We start from the raw sequence: 19,428 nt of genomic DNA, 5'->3' as shown, positions 1-19,428 counted from the left end.
CTTTATCAAGAGCTGATTGAGGCTGTCCCTGCATGTTCTAAGATTTGCTCATCCACGTTTTAGCCATTTGCATGATGTGTGCTGAAGGGGAGGCTTTTTGCTTTTTACCAAGTAGTAAAAAGTAGGAAAAAGAAATCAGAACCCTGATCTCGACTCCCAGTTTGATCTCCTTCCAAAAAAATACACAATAAAAGCAACTCATTCTTTAAATGGATACAAGCCCTAAAAGTCACCTTAAAAATACCAAAAAAAAAAAAAAAAAAACAACAAAAAACAGACAGGAAGGAAAAAACAGGGAGGTATGTGCAGGAAAGGAAAGGTTGTATCTATACATGCAGCTCTTTCTGATCTAGAAATTGTTATCATAACTGTTCTCTTACTCCTTTCTCACCTGATTCTGAGGCCAGACATTTCTAAGGACTGGCTCACCTCAACTACTACAAAAAATGTAGCAGAATGAAACTTTAACCCTCATTAACAGGTTGGCCAAGAGAGAAACAACCTATGCAAGCCTAATGATTGGAATCAGGCCAGATGATGTGATTCCTCTCTGCCTCAAAAGTTGCTGGTTTTTTTGGTTTTTTTTTAAAACCCCCTCTTTGTTCTGTTTGTAGCTGGTGTTCTTATTGTGACCATAAAAAGTGGTTTTACAGCCCTAACAGCTAAATGCAAATAACAGCAGCTGTGTTTCAAGCAACATATGATGTATCTATTTGATAATTTAATAGTAACTCTAATGTAATATAAGTAGGAAAATTAAATATAGTAGAGGAGAAAGTATATTTGTATTTGGCAAGCTCCAGCAGCCAGAAAAAAATAATGCAACAGAGCATGATTTTTCCAGGCTGTTTCAGAGCACTTTAAGGAAAGTGTTCACATTTTTCAAACTGAGCCACATTCAATTAACTTCTCTTCAGGCTTCCCTGTATAAATGATTCAAACTTATAATAAAAAACATAAAATAATTGTCAGGGCTCTGGTGCAGAAGCAGCATTGGTAGAAATGGTTGGTGGGCACCACACCATGGGCCACTGTATATTGATAACTTTTCATTGTCCAATTCACAGCATTTTCAGGTTAAACAGGATTTTGGAAGATCCAAGCCTAATTCCCAGCTCACACTGATCACCTCTCCATCTTTATTCAGAGTTCTGCATCCACTGCCATTATTTCATGGCACAGAAAAACTGGGTACAGAAGGAAATTATGGAAGGCCACTCCCAATGAAGAGTTAACCAAAAATCAGCACATCTGCAGTAAATTAAACACAGGCAAGAACCACAGCAAACAAAGGAAAACAAAATAAAATTGATGGAGTTTTATACTATTTCATCTCGCCAAGTATTAGGAAAAAAAAAAAGTAGAAGTACCACAAGAAATGTTGCCCCATAAAAATAACCAACAAAAAATTATGTTTGTATTCTTCAACACAAACATTGGGTAATTTTTGTTGCATTATGCCCTGAGAAACATGATAGACACACACTGGGCCAAATCCTGAAGGATTTGCTGAGGAGGTTTTGTTAAGGTTTGGGGTTTATTTCCAGATTTTTTGTTAAACTAAAATAGAATCAAATCCATGCCCAGCAAGGTTTCACAGCTCATTCTGCTGGACATTTGCTCCTTAGCCCCTCTGTTGTAGTTCCTTTGGAAATCAGCATTTGAAATCCCTCAGTTTTACTGAAATAAACCACAGCTTTTCTTTGAGGGTCTTTACATCCCTCAATACATGGAAAATCGGTTTTGGAGGCTTCCATTCCCTGGGCTTGTTAACTGATCTGTATTATTAACATAAAATAGATTATTATGTTTCCATCCCTCACCAAAAGCATAAGCATATTAAACAACCTAATTAATCCTAATTAACTAGAAAGTCATGGAACAGTTCTCTTGACCAAAATAATTTAGAAATGCCCTTGTGTTGATGGCTTGCAATTTGCAGGATTCATTTTTGAAATGAAAAAGACAGATGTATTTGTCTCTGATGCAAATGGTCTGGATAAATTAAAACTAATTGGGTTTATGTGTTCCTGATAATTAAATGAGATGCATGTAAGCTATATTATGATGGAGGAAAGAACAACTCTTAATTTTTATAAATGAGATGCAGCAAATGACAGCATCTTAAAGTCTATTAAAGGGTAAAACCAAAGGGTAAAGCAGAGCTCTGCTCTGGAACAAGGAGCAGAGACCTTCACTGTGTTTTCAGTGGAATTCATCCCTTGCTGGTTGAAAAGAAACATCTACAGGAAAACCTCAGTTTTCAGTGTCCAATCTTTGCCCATCCCCGTGTGCAAAGCCAGCTGAGAAACACTTGGTGGGGTTTCTCTGACTTGGAGTGGCCCTTCTACATCAAAATAAACTCTGGCAGCCAAACAGCAGCCAGTGAAAATATTTCAAGGACTCCCTGGTAAGTTGGTCTGGATTTTGAGCACAAGGAACATTCATTTTACCCTGTCAATCTGCTCATTAATGGGAATTGGGTTGTTTTGAGCACAAGGAACATTCATTTTACACTGTCAATCTGCTCATTAGTGGGAATTGGGTTGTTTGATGAGAAGCAAGCTCATAGATGTGGGTCAGGGTGTGGCATCGCATCCCAGCCCCAGGGCAGGGTCAGGCTGATGGTTCACCTGGCCCTCTGGCCTTCCCTGAAATGCACTTGATGAAGACAAGGGGAATGGTTTGGGAATTCCAGCACTTGGAATCCTGTGGCATTGATGTTATTCCCATTTGCCCTGCTGAATATCACACTGAGAGCAGAAAATGGCCACAGACAAGTCAGACACAAGCAGGTGGAGCCTGCCAGGTTCCTCACCAGGAATCCTAAAACACTTTAATATCTAATCAATGTGATGTCCTCTCTCAGAACCCAAACTGATGGCCAAGTCATTTCCCAGGATTTCTGTTTTATACAATCACATTACCAAAAGTCAACACAAAAAGACAAACTCACCCCAGAAGCTCCAAAAAATAAACTGTTCTTTCATTTTCTACCTCCTCCTTTTCTCTTTCTCTAAATGGACTGGAAAGATGATTTTTCCGTGCAAATCCCTTGACACTTGGGCATGGATCAGGATCCCTACAACAGGCACAGGTAGAAACAAAAATAAAACCTAGAAAAAAATTAACATTATCATTTGTAGATTGTATTGATATCAAGGGATCATAGAATGGCTTAGGTTGGAAGGCACCTTAAAGATCATGCATAAAATTACATTAAACCACATTCATAGTAATAAACAGCTTTCAACTTTCCAACACTAGATTTGTTCTGTTAGCAACAATTGTAGCACAGAACTGCAGCAACTCAGATACTCTTTTTGGTTGTCTGTTTAAATTATAGTGGTGGAACTGATATCCTAAACAGAGGTGGAAAAAAACAACACAAAATAGCTTCAGATGTTTTAAATCAGGAAGACAAAAATGAGATATATTAAAATCATCACTGCCTAAACAGAGATCACCAATACATTGAAGGGAGCTTATTGTTAGCCCAAATTTTGTTGCAGGTGTTATCAGAAGCTTTTTTTTCTCTTTCAAGCAGAAGTGATGCAAAGGGAAAACTTTAAAAATCAGATGTTGAAAGCACTCAGTGACTTTCTGGTTATCTCCAACAAGCCCAAATTTAAAGGATTACCCTGCCTGCTGAGGGCTCGAGGCACACACTGCAGCAGCAGCTGCTTCATCAGTTTTCCTGTTAAAAAAGCTTGGGAACAGCATGGAAGCAGTCAGGCTGTCTGTGCCAGTGGAATGAGTGTAATAGGAATATTTGGAAGAGTAACTGAAAAAGAAAGGTTACATTGATGAGAGAAAAGCACTGGCCTCCATCTCCAAAGTAGAACTCCTGCTTTGTGATTTTATTCTCCCAATTTCTGACAAAGAACTGCTGTAATAAAACATCAATATATGGTAAACTCTATAAAGAAAACTGAGGTGGAAAATATGCCCTCACCTTTAAGACAAGAAATGAGGCAGGAAATCAAATCAATGGTCTGTTCAGCCCGATGCCTCTAGTTTGTATGAATTAGGGTGGCTGAAGCACTTTTTCCTGTAAAAGAAATTGTTGCAAGGATTACAGTGTTGTCTGATATTAGTGCAGAGCTGCTGGGGGTGGGCAGATAACACAGCAGAGTCCTGGGGCGTGGGGAGAATCCAAAGCAGAGTGGGTTTAACTGCCAGAAACCAAATCAGAGACTGGAATGCTTCCACTGATCCATTAGTGAAGGGCACCTGCCACCTCTGAACACAAAAAAGCAGAATTTAAAGCTTCTCTTCCTAAAGGTAAGTTTGAGGATAACAACTTCCATGAATTTTAGAGCCCTGCCAGGCAGTTCACCCATAAACATTTAAGAACAATTGTCAGACAAAAGCTTCTAATTAATCCCACTCTCAAAGTTTCCCAACACAAAAAGAAATCTTTGTCACTGCTTTTGATACACCTTTATTATCAAAACTAGGGGAGAAGGGGGAAGTTTTCCTTAAAAACCAGAGTGAAGGAAACAAAAGGAGGAAAGAGTCAGGCACATGAAGGGAAAGAGAACTTTCAAGCTAAGAAAGCTGCTGTGTCTGAGAATCCTAAAGATGTTAGTGAAAGATACCATTTAGGTAATTTCAAAGCCACTCAATTACTGGGTACAATTAAGCATCTCCTCAACAAGAGAGCAGAAAGTCCCCAAACCCTCTTTACATCAAAGCACCACCTTGGCCAAATGACCTTTTACAGAAATTATATTAATTGCATTAAACCTTACACTTCCTGGGGAGGAGGAAGGAAAAAGCTTTTTATACAACACAAATACAGCAAGTTCAAAAGGACACTTGGGGCTGTTTGTTAAAATTCAAACCACCCAGGATGATTTTAACTGCATTTCCTCTTTGTTCTTTTAATTATCAAAGGTCTGTAAGGCAGTAACTTACAGCACAGCTGGATTTGCCTGGACACAGATCCCTCTGAACTGGAATTTTGCAGCAGGGAAAGAAAGGGAATTCACTCCCAATTGATTCTGAGCAGAGGTTTGCTGCTGGTCTGGGTTCCCTGCTGCAGTTAGGAAGAAAGGAATGTGGCAGGAGAAGTTAAATGTACAGAGGAAAGCTGTTAAATTCTATTCTGCAAGGTGCAGTCCCTTCTAAAACATCTGACAAAGGGTACTTGACCTTAGAGACTCCTCCTGTGCTCCCCACCACAAACCTGATCATACAGAAACCCCAGTTTTTCCCATCAATACCCCTGGTGTGCCACCTTCCAGCTTGGCCACATAAAACCACATCTGGAGACACAAAATTCCACCTGCAGACAAGAAAACTTATATTGAATTAAAAATAATAAATGAAACAATCCTAAAAATAGCAGCACAAGAGAAGCTCTTTTATTCTGTTATTTCTTCATAGTAAAATTTTTTAAAAGCCAAATCAAGGTATTTTAAAGAAATTTTAATGACAACTTTACAGAATATTCCTTAGTAAATGATGTCTTGAGCAGAACTTAAAACACCTCTTGATCTTCTTGGTTCTGAACCATGCAAAGGTGAAGACAGAACTGAGTTTTCCATGTTCACTGCAATGCCAGAACCTGCTGTTTGTCCTCCAGAATTGCTTCCTCAGCATCCATTTGGCTTTCCTCCCAGTCCCTTAAAAGAAACACAGCCCAGTGACTTCCAGTGCCTCCAATTCCCCAAGTTCTCTCCTTTAAGCCCTGCTGACATATGTGAACATATTATGTTGAACTAAAAGGCACAAAAAAAAAAACCTTTTACTGGAGATGCTGGCAGTACAAGCTACTCTAATTCAGCTTTTCCCTCAGTTTTTGTCACAAATCTCTGAATCAGCTCTAATCATACAGCATGGAGTTCCTTCAGTGCTCCTCTGACTCCTGCTGGGGAGGAGATCCCAGTAAAAAACCAGTGAGACACAGAACTTTAGGAACTTCCTTTTTCCAGTTGTCATCTCCTCAGTGTCCAAGGCAAAATAACAAATACATGGTGAGCAACAACCCAAGAATGCAGATGATTTTAAGAGATTCACCACTGGTAAATAAATCTCAGTGTTAATGCACTGAAAAACCCACAATCCCCAAATTTATCATTTGGAGTCTAAACAACAAAATAGATCCCTCAGTTGTGACTCTGAGCTGCCTGAGAAGGGGCTTAGGACACAAGACACCACACAGGCCATGCTGACTCTAATTGTGCATTACCTGCTAATTACAAGAGAGTTGGGGCTGGTTTTATTTCAGTTCTGACATGGTTGGCATCTTGAATAATCTAAAACTTCATAAAAACACAGCCAGCAAGTTGAACTTACCCAAAAATATCAAATGTGTCATAGTCTTTCAGCTCCAGGGTGTTCTGGAAATCTGCATTTCCAGAGATGATCTCCACAGCTCTGCTGGAGGAGGGTCCATCTTCACAAGCTAAGCTGGAATGACTTTCAGGGCCTGAAATGTCTTAGGAGCAAATATGAACAAAAAGATGCAGTATCTCCACTACCAGCTTGAAAAAAATACAAAATACTGAAAAAAACTTGCCATTAAAAGTCTCAAACCAACTCTAGCTAATGAAAAATATCAATACAAATTAAGATTGTACTTTGCAATATATTTGTAACTTTATTAACACCTACAAATTCACCACTTCATACTTCAGAAGTATCTTTCAAAAAAGAAACACATGATTTAAGTATTCTGCACAATGCCACAAATTTTGTGTGAGAGGAGACACTGAAAGATTGCAGAAAGCTCTAAAGTTTGGTTCCTTTTTTTTTTAATTTAAACTAACATGAATAAAATATAGACCCTTTCCAATATTTTCCTGGGATTCAAAATTGACAGCTTCGATTTCTGCACACAGCATTATTTAAATTAAAATGTCAACCTGGTTGCTCATGATGTGAGAAATAATGCAGAGCTACATTTCTTGGGATGGAGACAGTTGAAATTGAGAAAGGTAACACGAAAGTGCAGATCCAGTTATTACTTGTGTCCCTGTTCCTTAGAGTTCATATAATCAGACTTGCTTCTGTAGCAGAAGAAATCCTTTATTAAATCACTCCCAAATTGTATCAGAGACTACCAACACACAAATACAGAAACTTCTTCTGGAGGGTTTATTCTCTAAATATTCAAGCTAAGAGGGGAGGAAAAGGGGAGCAGCAGAAGCAGAAACTAAGCTAAATAAAAAGAATTCTTGGTGATAGCTGAAAAGAGGTCATTTTTAACTCCAAAGCCTATTCAAAAAAACACTAAAATACAAATACACAAAAAAAAAAAAACCCTGACTAAAATAAAAAGCCTATTCAAAAAAACCCAAAATACAAATACACAAATGAAGATATAGAAATGACAAACAGAGTGTCTCCATTTTCCACAATTAAAATGAACCTAATTAGGAGCTCAGAGCTGTGGCTGTCCCTACCTGGCCATGGCCTCCATGCTGCCATCAGGTGAGAAAGTTGATTTTGAGCCTGGAAAGCATTTGCAGCTCTGTTCAGCTGACTTTCCAAGACACCTTGAACCACAGAGTCATCAGCATATTCACTCAGGCTCCTCTCAGAAACCCACTGCTCATCTCCTGAAACTCAACATTATTAGAGGAAATTATTTGCAGGTTTTGTGTTAATATGCATTTACTCTTCTTTTATTTTTGCTGCATTTAATGTGGGAATTAAAGAAGCCAGGCAACAAATTGTTTACAGATATGGAAGAGACTAAAAGCCTGATTTCAAGGGATACATTTAATCAGATTAATGATGTTCACTTGTTGTTTCATATACACCAAGAAAAGCAGTAGGAACCTCGTGGAACTCTATTATCAGGGGATATTTGTATAAATAATTACATTTATATTATATATATAGATTATACATAATACATACTATAATATGTATAATAATATACAGTTTAATCATCATTATAAAGATTAAATTTATGGCACTAGATTACCTCTAAGTAGGGAATTTATTTTATCCTTGCCCAGCACCACTTGTGTGGCATGACTGTCACCCTGAAGTGACTCCTAAAGCAAGCTGGATGGAAGGGAACTGAAAAAAGATGATAAATAAATATATTTTTGAGGATTTATTCACACAAGAGTACCTGGAAAGGGGATTCTCCTGTCCCTAGGGCTGGAGGCAGCAGCCAGGGAAGAAGGTGCCTCCAGCTTTTCTTGTTTAGGGTTTGCACCTACAACAAAGAAACCTTCAAGTCCCTGATATGATGTAGAACCACATTTCTGTCTTTTGGCTACATCCTGCAACTTGAATAAAACAGAGAGATTACAAACAGGAAACTTTATAATTGCCCTTGCAAGTTTAGATTAATAAAATGCTCTTTTCATAGACCTCAGACTGATTTAGCCAGATATAATAGATATTCATGAGAATGATGTTTTTGCTCAAGATATGCTTTAAAATCCTAAAAACTGCTCATGTTGGGAGAGCTTGAGTCTGTTCTTTCACTAGGGACATGAAAAGCAAATTTTCTTTGTGTTCACTTCTGGGTACATAAAGGAAGGTGACCATTGTTTACCAATGACTCCAAACCTATGTCCCAACCTTTTCTATTATTTTTTGCTTTGATTTTATTTTTAGCAAATGAGGATCTGAATAATTTGCTAGATAAGATAGAGCACCATTTTCTGGTCATTCAGACAATAGGTGAAGTACTGTTCATACAAACATGGTAAGAGCTGTTCCTCCAACAACTTTTTTTTATGTCTGAGACAGAGTTTCTCTTTTCCTTTTTTTGAACCTTAACGAAAACCTGGCACCACAAAGTGGAGCTTTTCATGCCCTTCATATCAAATATGGCAGGCAGTGACAATCCCCTAAACCTAAAGCAGGTAAAGCCACATCCCTAATCTATTTAGCAATTAAAGACACCACAACTTACTGCTGAAGATTTTGTAGTTCCAGGCAAGACCAAGCTCTGACTGCTGCAGACCCTGCCCAGCTCTTGTGGCTCTCTCCTGCTCTGCTGCAGTTCTGTCTCCAGGAGAGCTCTGCTGCTCCTCAGTTCAGCCCCAATGAGATCTTTGCTCACTCCCTCAGTGGGGTCAGAGATCCCCCCAGGAAGTTCACAGGAGCTCAGTGATCTTCTCCCAGCCTTTGGTTCAATGCTCTCCTCCTCCACTGCATTTATTTCAAGATCACTGCAGACAAGCAGTTTTTCTATAGGAGTACAACAAAACCATGAAAATAGCAATACTTGTAATAAATATTGATTATAAACTCCAAGTCAACTATCTTTTCTTCATGAACTTAAAATACTAAATCTCCATTAAAGCTAAAAAAATGCAATGGTGGAAATTTAATAAAATTTCCTTAAAAGCATTCTAAGGTTTGAAATCCATCCTACCAGGCTGTGAATGATTCTCTAAGTTGGTTTTCTTTGTTTCAGGTTATTTATCACAGTACTCACAAAGCCCATCACACTGTAATCAAAGCAAATTGGGATAGCCCAGTGAGTGGGACCTAATTTAATGACCTTTAATTATTTTTTAGGCCACCATAGTTGACTACCCCAACCTATAAGAGAATGATAAACTGAACACATTTATGTATTTTCAACAAAGAACAATGTCTCCCATTTACCTTGAGAAATTTCTTCAGGAGAATCAGGATTTCTGTTGAGAGGAAAAAGTAAAATCTATTAAGTTTCAGCTGAGGAAGTTAAATGGAAAGAAGACTTTCCCATTTCACCCACTTCTCTTTTAAGGGCTTGGTTCTGTGTTCTGGTCTGCAAATGTTGAGCTTTAATAGAGGAAGGGAAAAGATCAGAAGGATACAAAAAGCAAACGAGGTCACAGTTAATCCAATAAATGTTGGGAGCTCAGAAGAATTGCAGACATATCAGTTATTGTTCTTGTCTGGAATTACAAGGTTAATTAAGAGTATCTTCAAAGTGCACAGCACTGATCCATGGTAAAACCTGTGAGTCCCTGCTCCTGCTGAGGTAAGAGCCCAGAAAAGAGAATTTTACTAAAATTCAGGACAGGCAAGTGCAAAGAAATGCACTTTACCCATCTGGGTTAGGATTCCAAAGTGATGCCTCTCTAGTTACAGGCAATTAATATTCCTAAATGGCTTTGAAACACTGCACACATAACTCAAATCTAACTGCCTGCAAAGAAAAGCCCCCATTTCTTAGGAACTAGCACAAATTTGGGATGATTTCCTTTCCTTTCCCACAGTCTCTGCATTTCTGATACCTTCCACCCTCCAGTGGGTCAGTTTTTCCTTGCTTATTCATCCCCACATCTCCAGTTTCCTCCACTGAAGAGTCTGAAGATTCTTCCAAGTCCTCGCTCTGAGACTGAATAAAGAACAAAAAAAAAAATTAGAATAAAACTAAAATTCTAAAAATAAAGAAAAAATTAAAGAGTGCTGAAAAGCTGCCAGACTTTATTTATGTATAAATCCCATACAGTGCAGGTCCCTGAATGCAACAGAAAAAAGTACAGGGAACTTTTGGAACAATCAGTTTTCCACATTTGTATGGGAAACAAACAATGCTCCAGTATTCTTCCTCATTGGAAGTTATTTAACTGCTGCAACTTTCAACATATAAGAGATCAAAACTTGAACAAATCAGTTTATTGTTGGGACTCATCAAGTCCTTTATCAGCACTCACATCATCAAGGAACTCAATTTTCAAAGAGGACTCTGCATCTTCAGAAACAGTGTTGGATTCCTCAGCTCTGTAAATAGATGCCCAGTATTTCTTCACCTCTTCATCTGGGAAATAGAAATAATTTCATGCATTTCAGTTTTTCCTGTTCAAAACACACTCAAAACCTGAGTGTGTTTTGAACATTTTTATTCATTATGGAAAACCTACTAATTTCTCATTTTATTATTGCTGCTTTTAGCAAGCTGGTGAAGAGTAGAAATGCTCAGCAATCATAGAAAAATCTCAAGGAAAAAGTATTTTAGATTGAATAAACAGAAATCTGTTACACCTGTTAACTCCTCAATGTCATCATCATCATCATCACCTCCTCCTTCAGCCCCAGCCTGTGGAACACTCAGGGCTTGCACAGGCCTTGAATCTTTCAGGCAACTTGCAAAAAATTGATCAACTGGAGTTCTGAAATAGGAAAAAAATAAAAATCAATCTTAAAAAGTCATCTTTTTAAATATATCACCAAAAAAAAAAAAAAAGGGAAAAACCCTACCAGCCAATTTACTGCATTAACTAACTCCTCCTAATTTCATTGAGGTGACTTTGCTTCTCAATAACTCATAAAACAACTCTGGAACGTCCACAAAAGAATCCTGAAAATTCCTTTACTCTATAAAACTGCTGTAGCAAATGCCCCAAAATCAAGTAACCAAATATTACCATTCTTCAAATTCTACAATAAACTGAGAGCAAAGAGAATCCCTCTAAATACTTCCTCTGCAGGAATTCTGAGCTATCAAGTGATCAAGTCTGGCTATAATCATTATTTTATTAAAATAAAGCCCCCTGTACACACGCCCCATGACTCTTGGTAGTATATCCAATATTTTAGAAGTTTCATCTGGATTTTTGTTAATTAGGTATTTCTGAATTCTTTCATTAGGAGCAGCAGATTCAACAATACCTTCTGTATTTCTTCAGCAGGAGTTTCTCCATGTAGCTCAGACCATCCTCCTGGAATTCCACATGGATAGGCTCCTTCAGAGCACTAACACTGGTCTGTACCTCACAGCTACCCACAGCTGCTGTCAGAATTAATAAAAAAAAATACAGCAGTTAAGGCTTTAAATGTTCTCTTTACCTGCATTGTTTTTGAATGAACATCACATTTGGGTCTGTGCTTAGTTCAGTCTTTGCATTATTCCAAAATTTAAGTGGCCAGCAATATTATATTTACAGAACACAGGCAGTAGTGGGGGCAGCCATAAAAACTCATTTATTACAGATTACACACTGGAGTGGGGGGGGATGGAAATCCATGACTCCACAGATCAAAATCCCACAGAAAAGAAGAAAAAGAGGGAAAAAAAAATCAGTTTAATATTATTTTGTACAAAAAGCCAGAGAGAAAAACCACCATCCATGGACTAGAGGAACAAGACACAGATTGGATTTGCACAAATCCAATCAGACCAGAGGAATTTTCCATATTTTTCCATGCATACTTCAGCTGATTGCAGCTTTTCATTGGCACAAAGAAATATTAAGAGCCTGTGGAAGGCAAGCAGAAAATGTACTTGGATGGAACACACAAAATCCTGAGCCCTGCACATTCCTTGCCTCAGTTTAAAACTGGTTTTATGTTTGAGCACTGCAGTTCATGCTGAAGTGCCACGTGAGACACAGAGCCATGGCAGGGTTCAGGGACATGGGCTGGACATCCTGGCCACTACAAAAACTGAGCTAAACACTCTGAGTATCATTTAAAAAACCCTTCAGAGATGATTGTTGTTAATAAAGGCACACTGAGAAAGAATAAAATGGGTTTTCTTGGCTTCATAGTATCTGCCTTCATTAATCTAAAATGTAACTCCCCCCAATGGCTCCTATTGTATTTAAAATGCCACAAATCAGAACAAACCATACCTGCTGGGACCTCACTGGCACACAGACCTCCTCCAGGATCACTTTCACCTCTTCTCCACTGAAGCAAAGCTTCCTGGAAAGAGTTTGCAGATGCCTTCTCATCAAAGACACCACTCAGCAGCAATCCTTTGTCCTGCTTTCCAGGGCTTGCACTGCTTGATGCTGAGGCTGGTTCCTAAATCAGTTCCACAACATTACTGATAAAGCATTTCTGAGGAGCAGCAACATTTTTAGTGTCAGCTGTGGAACTGCAGCACCCACTTTTCTGGGTTCAGCTGAGCTACCTGGTATTTAAGATCACTCCCATTTTATGTGATCTTGCTCACATTTAACTGCAAAGACCTATCAAGAGCTAAATAAGAAAGACAAAAGTTTTTATTACCAAACCCACAAAAGCCCTGCTTTTAAAGGTTTCTGGTATCAGAGCAGTGGCCATGGACATCCACATCCCATGTTTTGGATATAAAGCCACGGACACCACATCCTATGTACAAGGGGATTAAATGAGGCATTTAATGCAGCATGTCTCATTCAAAGGAATTTATGAGCTATGTGCTTTACTAATGAAGAGCTGCTTATTGAAGCTTCCCAGTGGACAGGGGCACATCTGGAGAGGTCAGCAAGAGAAAAATGGTCATTTAAGGGGCTAACTGGGATAGCCATTAATACAGCAGTCCAGGGAAGTCTAAACTGTAATTGATGAGATTGATAGAGAACAGCTACAAAAGGAGAAAAACAGTCCTACACTGAGACTTTCAACCCAGTGGTTTTTCAACCTTTATTAGAACAAAGAAAATTACTGTGGAAGGTTTTCATTACCAATTCTTGGATGATTATCAAGCAAAACCACCAAATAATTTACGTATTTATGGGAAAAAAAATCCTTTGTCTACACATTCTCCAAGTGAGTGACCTGTTCTTACCACAACAAAGCAGCAAAGGTACAGGCAGAAAGATGAGAGTCAAATATCAGCAGCCCCTACACACCCAGGATGTTTTCCCAACCCCTTATTTCCACCTGCCCTATGCTTTAACTCATCCAGGGGCTGGCTGCACATCCAATGGCACCTGTAACTCGCAAAAGCAATAAACGTTGCCTTTAAAGGTGTCAGTGTCTGCATATCCAGGGCATTCCCCGATCCTCTCACTGCAGTGCGGGGTGAGCACGGCACAAAGTTCACTGTGCGAACAGGGGATCAGCAGGGAACAACTCGAACGACTCGCAGTTCATTTCCCCGCAGCAGCAGGGATTTCCAGCCCCATTCTTGCTGCGGCTGGATCCCCCGGGATGCGGGAGAGAGATTCTCCCCCCCGGGATGCGGGAGAGAGATTCTCCCCCCCGGGATGCGGGAGAGAGATTCTCCCCCCCGGGATGCGGGAGAGAGATTCTCCCCCCCGGGATGCGGGAGAGAGATTCTCCCCCCCGGGATGCGGGAGAGAGATTCTCCCCCCCGGGATGCGGGAGAGAGATTCTCCCCCCCGGGGGATGCGGGAGAGAGATTCTCCCCCCCGGGGGATGCGGGAGAGAGATTCTCCCCCCCGGGGGATGCGGGAGAGAGATTCTCCCCCCCGGGATGCGGGAGAGAGATTCTCCCCCCCGGGGGATGCGGGAGCGCTCCGGGAGGCGCGGCGGCCGCAGCGTCCCGCGAGGGCGCAGCGCCCTCGGGCGGCCATCCCCGGCACTGCGGCCGCCCCCGCGCTCCGGGGCCGGGCTCGCTCCCTAAAAACCGCTGGAAAAAACAAAACGCGCACGATCTGCGCTGCTGGCAGTGTGCGAAGGTCTTTGTTCCGTGAGAGGTAATAAAACTAGGAGCACGGAAGCAAAGTCCCCGCGGTTTTGTTGGCGGGTTCTTTTAAATTCCAAATCCGCACGTATTTTTCCCCAAAGGAAAAGCATTACAAAGACACACAGAAAATATCAGTTCCTTTTGAGGGTTAGCAGCTCCAACTGGATTAATAAAAATGGAAAAAAAAATCACATGGTGTATTACAGGATGTGGAGGGGATCCCTGTAAGAGAGATTCTACTTTTTTTAGAATAAAGATGTTATTTTTTTAGTCAACAGTGGAAATTCACATAAATTACTTTAAAATCGAGATGAGGCTACACCACACTTTGGAGGCTGGGTTTCCTATTTATTATTTGTTTCCTATTTCCTACTTGCTAAAAGGCAAAAATACCCTTATTAAGTAGAAATCGCCTCATACCTGATAATTGAAATTTCCACTCTAACACAGCCAACAAGGTCCCAGCTTGGAATTCAGTCAGAATTCAACACATGCCCTGGGCTTTATGTAAGGATTTAAAATTACACAATATTCATGGACCACTTAATTCTGGCCCCTTGGCCTGCAACCACACCCCTTACTTTAATCACAGAGAAGTGTTCTTTAGTTAAGGATGAGATCAGCCCCTTCGGCCATGGCCACACGCTGGGCAAGTTAATAAAAACACAGTTTAAATAAATTCTTTAACTGTTACCAGTTAAAGAAGTGGTCACAGTTCTGACAACAGTACAATTTAATCTGTTCCCTTGTATTCAGGGAGATCTGTGTGTAAAATTTCTTTTTACTTTATGGGCACTAAGTAATTATCAGAGAGAAAGAAAAACGTGTGTCTACATCCTGACACAAAAAAATCCTGCACACATTAAACTGAGAGGAATTTTTAAACCCTTTACTTACCAGCAGCCCACCCTTAATTTCAGGTGGTCTATAGGCCACTCCCCTCACTCCCAACTTTTCATGAGCTACATTTCCTCTTTTAGGCTTAACTGGTTTTTTCACTGGCTCTGAAACAAAGCAATCAAAAAACCTGAACTAACCCAGTGTTCCACTCTCTGATTTCTTCAGTGTTTAATTGCAGCAACCCCTACAAAGCAATAATCTATCAGAAGTTTAAGTTTTATTTGGTTAAGAAAGATGTCTTTACCTTGAATCTCTTTGAGTACTTGTAACTTCACTTTTTGTGGAGAAACCTAGAGGAAAGAATATTTACATATGTCTCTATAAGGTTCTAATGCTAATGAATAAACAGTAAGTTTTACAGAATGAAAATTAGCTTAGGGAAATAGGGCATGCATTTAAAGAGAAAACTCCATGGATTGCTCATGACCACCATGAATTCCAGGACCAGTTCACCTCCCCAGACACGAAACATTGTCCACACGACCCTTCCACGATCTAACATCCCAGTAATTCATGATTTTCAGCACTTTTGCTCCTCAGTTTTTCCCTGCAGCCTCATTGCCCCTCACTCACCCTTTATTTTAATTTTGCTGTTTTTAAAATTCTGCCCCATTCATCTCCTCAGCCACCCCAGCTGAAACCTGAAGTCCTTGAAGCAGCAACAGCTCCAAGTTCCTTGTCTCAGAGAAGGGGGAAGGGAAAGAGGTGGGTAAAGAAAACCTTTTCATTCTGATCCTCTCCTCTCACAGACAAGGAGGCAATTTTATTGAGTTCTCATTTTCTGCCAGTTTAAAAATAATTGCCAGAGACTGTTCCAAAAGATAAGTACCCCATTTGTACATACTGAAAAGAAAACAGATTTTTCAAAGATTTAGCAGGAAAGTTCTACATCCCTTCTTTTAGGTCTGAGCAAAGATGTGACAGAACAAGAGTCAATATAAGTGAGTTAAAGAAAAGACTTTAACTGTGGTGTATTTGATCTGGGAAGGCAGAGAATTTGCACTCAAAGTTTCACCCAAAGCCTTTCAGTGTTTCAGATCCATCCTGGGCACCAGCCAGCCAAAGGACAGGCTCCTGATGAGCTCCACCACTACCAGTGCCACTCTCACAGGATTAAATCTGGAGGAGCAGGGATAATTTGCTGTTTATCACAACTAAAACCCCAAGAGATGACCCCACAAAACTTGATGTTCCTCCAGCTCAAAGGGAATCAGAAGCTTGGCATGGAAAAATAACCAGCCAGGAATTTTACTCAGATGGGGCTCAAACAGTATTTGAAGTTTTCCTTCTCTGCAGGATAAATCCCATTCTAAATCTTGTTTTACTTTAAGCAGCTTTACTTGCAAAGATGGTTTCCTACCTTCTTCCTGTTCTCATTATTTTGTGCCACAGCTCGGGTTTGGGGGGTCCTTGGTCCTGCCTGCCCAGATTTCCAGTGATAAGCACCTAACTTCCTACAAACCAAGGCAAGAAAATACTTCAAAATTCAGCCTTCTGCAAGCAAGAGAAGCATAAAATTTTTCCTTTAGCTTGTTAAATATGAACAAAACATCACAAAAATAAAATTCTTCCCTATAGGACAATCAATTCCCCAAAGCACAAATACTCCCTTCCATTGAAACCTGCTTCAAGTCTACTTTAAAAACAGCAAATACAACAAATGTGTGAGAAAGTACTTATTTTTAAACCATTAAATTGGTCCAAGTTCTTACACTTAAAAAAAAATAAATCTTATCAATTCTCAAAGGTTGGTTTCAGAAGAATAAAAACAAAAGTACACTTTGTGTGAGCCTTCATTGTCCCAGTTTAGCGCAGGATTTCATCCAGCCCTGCTAAAAATGCAGGAACTCTCAGATCCTTTCCAGCCCAAACCACTCCATGACTGCAGCAGTGCAAATGCCAAAGCCTCCTGTCCTGAGAGCTCAGCACTGCAACCCTATCAGGGGCTGCAGGTACAAGGCCTTGAGAACAAAACAACAATAGCAAGGAGACAAAAGTGCCACACAGCACCTGGCAAACACTGCCCCAGCAGCTCAGGGCAATGCTCACAGAGCTGCCAACAGCTCAGCAGCACCAAGGGATCCAAATCCAAGGTATTTGCATTCCCAGGGACAAACAGCAGGCAGAAACTCTAGGAAAAGGAAGCAGGTGCTGCAGGAATTTGCCAACACTCAGAGTGAGTCAGATTTAAACCTCACCCCAGCATTTGCCTCGTTACACTGTGCCTGGTTCCAAGCCCTGTTTGCCATCAGGCAGGAGAGGCCTCCCTGGGAGGCCACACAAATGGAAAAAGGGATCAAAAATAACAACAGCATCCTCTGCAGAAGCATCAGAAATAAACAAGGGTGCAGGAGAAACTACTCTGTCTCCTGCTTGAAAACTAAGGGGACAAATCCAGCCAGACAGGGGAAAACGGGAGAAGAGGGAATACATGAGGAAAATAGATCAAATATCATTTGGGAGTTTCAAATTAAAGTCATAAGGAAGCAAGTTTAACACTGGGAAGAAAGATTGGAGAGAGATCCTCTTCAAGAGATCCCATGTGGGGAGTTGGAGGTGTGGAGGAAGCATCTCACTGGATTCCTTTTTTCCAGAGAGAAACTGAACTTGCCTCCTCTCTTCTTTTTCTCTGCTCATGCTTGACTGCAGCTGCAATAATCTTCTCTCCATCTCTTTGTTTTCTGTTTCTAACTGAGCTTTCTCCAACTGCATTTCCTTGACAGTTCTGGAGGAAATAGTGAAATATTTATTAGAAGTTACCTGGAACTGAGTAAGGTACCTGAGGAAGTTTAAAGCAGAAAAACAGAAGCTGGAAAATTTATTATTGTAGTTATATCCCTTCTTTGTCTCCCAGCAGGACTGAAAACAGCTCTGGAAAATTTAGGACAGGTCAAGTACAAATTCCAACAAAAAAACTGATGCAACTCTGTCTGTACTCAGAAAAGTTTGGGGTATAATTATATTAAAATAAACAATCCACTGATTTCTTTAGTATGCTTGTATTATCCAGTGGATTCACAGGGTTGGTTATAAAACCTGTAATTTAATCAGGAAGTAGATTAAAGCCTGAGAAAAGAAAGGTTTGTGGATAAAAGCATAGAGAAAATGCTAGAAAAAAAACACATCATGATTCTTCTTGTTCTTGCATTCTCTTAGTTAATGTTCCATTAAAACTTATTAAAAATTATGAAAACACATCTCAATCCCAATCAGATTGAATGCTCTTACTTTGTTTTTAATCTCACTGAGGTTCCAGCTTTTGAGCCTGGGAGAATTACAAAATCATTGCCATTCATGATGCCCAGTATAACTTCTCCTAAAAAAAAGAGAATTTCAATGATTTGGAGTTAGGAACCTGTTGAAATGGGAATTTGATTGAAATTAAAACAGTAAAAAACTCATTACACATCCAAAACCATTCATATATAGAGGGAAATGGAGCACAAAACTTGTTTATATGAAGTGCCAATAAAATCCTAGAGCAACTGAAAATTAAATTTAACTGGGGAAAAAAAACCCCTTTTTATTACATTTATGATACCAGGGAAAAGATTTACTTGGCTGTTTCATTTGGGCAATTCCCTAAAGTTCATGTGCAAGCAGATTAATATTAACTAAAACCCAGCTTTCTTGAACCAAACCCATGGAAAGAACCAAGGAGGAGAAAATTGTACCAATGGCTATGAAGTGAAACCATCTCACCTGATTTGGGAAGATAAATTCCTTCTGTCACAGACAAATTGATACTGAGGAACACAATAACTCACAGAGCAGAGTTAATCCCTCCTCTCAAGACTTCAGTGGTGTTTTGAATACATGATTTTTTTAATTTTTTTTTTTTAACCCAGGTTGTAAAATGAAATACTCTTGCAAAAAGCAAATTCATACAGCAGGGGGTTTAAGTTAAAGGTGAACATCCAGAGTCTTGCTGGGCTGGAATGTTTGTGGGTAACTGCAGCTCAGTGCAAAACTGGGCTGCTGCTGGAAATAATGGGAAAGGAATGGAATAATGGCTAATGGAAAAAGAAACAAAAGTTGACAGTGCAGAGACTTACAGCTGCCAGGGTGCTTGGAAACTCTTCTGCACCTCGTGGATCTCAGCTTCCTGGGGAGAGCAGGACCTAGGAAATGATAAGGATTGGAAATATCCCAAATGGAAAACTGCCAGTTCACAGGTAAACCTGAAATTGAGCACT

At 39.8% G+C, this 19,428-nt stretch overlaps 1 protein-coding gene across 1 annotated transcript; it reads right to left on the bottom strand.

Annotated features, from left to right (window-relative positions):
- Nucleotides 1-5,451: 5,451 nt before the first annotated feature.
- ZBBX (zinc finger B-box domain containing) lies at nucleotides 5,452-18,528 on the bottom strand. The gene is made up of 16 exons (XM_059854896.1): nucleotides 18,461-18,528; nucleotides 17,840-17,957; nucleotides 16,593-16,682; nucleotides 15,477-15,522; nucleotides 15,230-15,336; nucleotides 12,546-12,720; nucleotides 11,584-11,704; nucleotides 10,957-11,084; nucleotides 10,629-10,732; nucleotides 10,206-10,309; nucleotides 9,589-9,620; nucleotides 8,888-9,165; nucleotides 8,093-8,252; nucleotides 7,413-7,568; nucleotides 6,304-6,436; nucleotides 5,452-5,630 (listed from the first exon to the last, which is right to left on the bottom strand). The coding sequence occupies exons 1-16, from the start codon at nucleotides 18,526-18,528 to the stop codon at nucleotides 5,555-5,557; spliced, it is 1,896 nt and encodes a 631-aa protein (XP_059710879.1). The 3' UTR covers nucleotides 5,452-5,554.
- Nucleotides 18,529-19,428: the final 900 nt, after the last annotated feature.

Source organism: Haemorhous mexicanus, chromosome 10 (assembly GCF_027477595.1).
Source record: "Haemorhous mexicanus isolate bHaeMex1 chromosome 10, bHaeMex1.pri, whole genome shotgun sequence".
In the NCBI taxonomy this organism is placed as follows: Eukaryota; Metazoa; Chordata; class Aves; order Passeriformes; family Fringillidae; genus Haemorhous; species Haemorhous mexicanus.
The sequence above is the reverse complement of the archived record's forward strand: the minus strand, read 5'-3'. Positions and strand labels throughout refer to the sequence as shown.

What these genes read in the sequence shown, in the direction of transcription:
- ZBBX (XM_059854896.1), bottom strand. Translation starts at nt 18,528, where the DNA reads ATGAATGGCAATGATTTTGTAATTCTCCCAGGCTCAAAAGCTGGAACC. An exon ending in CAGGAGAATCCCCTTTCCAG is followed by an intron (nt 7,569 to 8,092) that starts GTACTCTTGTGT and finishes GTTGAGTTTCAG; the next exon opens with GAGATGAGCAGTGGGTTTCT. An exon ending in AGCATGGAGGCCATGGCCAG is followed by an intron (nt 6,437 to 7,412) that starts GTAGGGACAGCC and finishes AAGACATTTCAG; the next exon opens with GCCCTGAAAGTCATTCCAGC.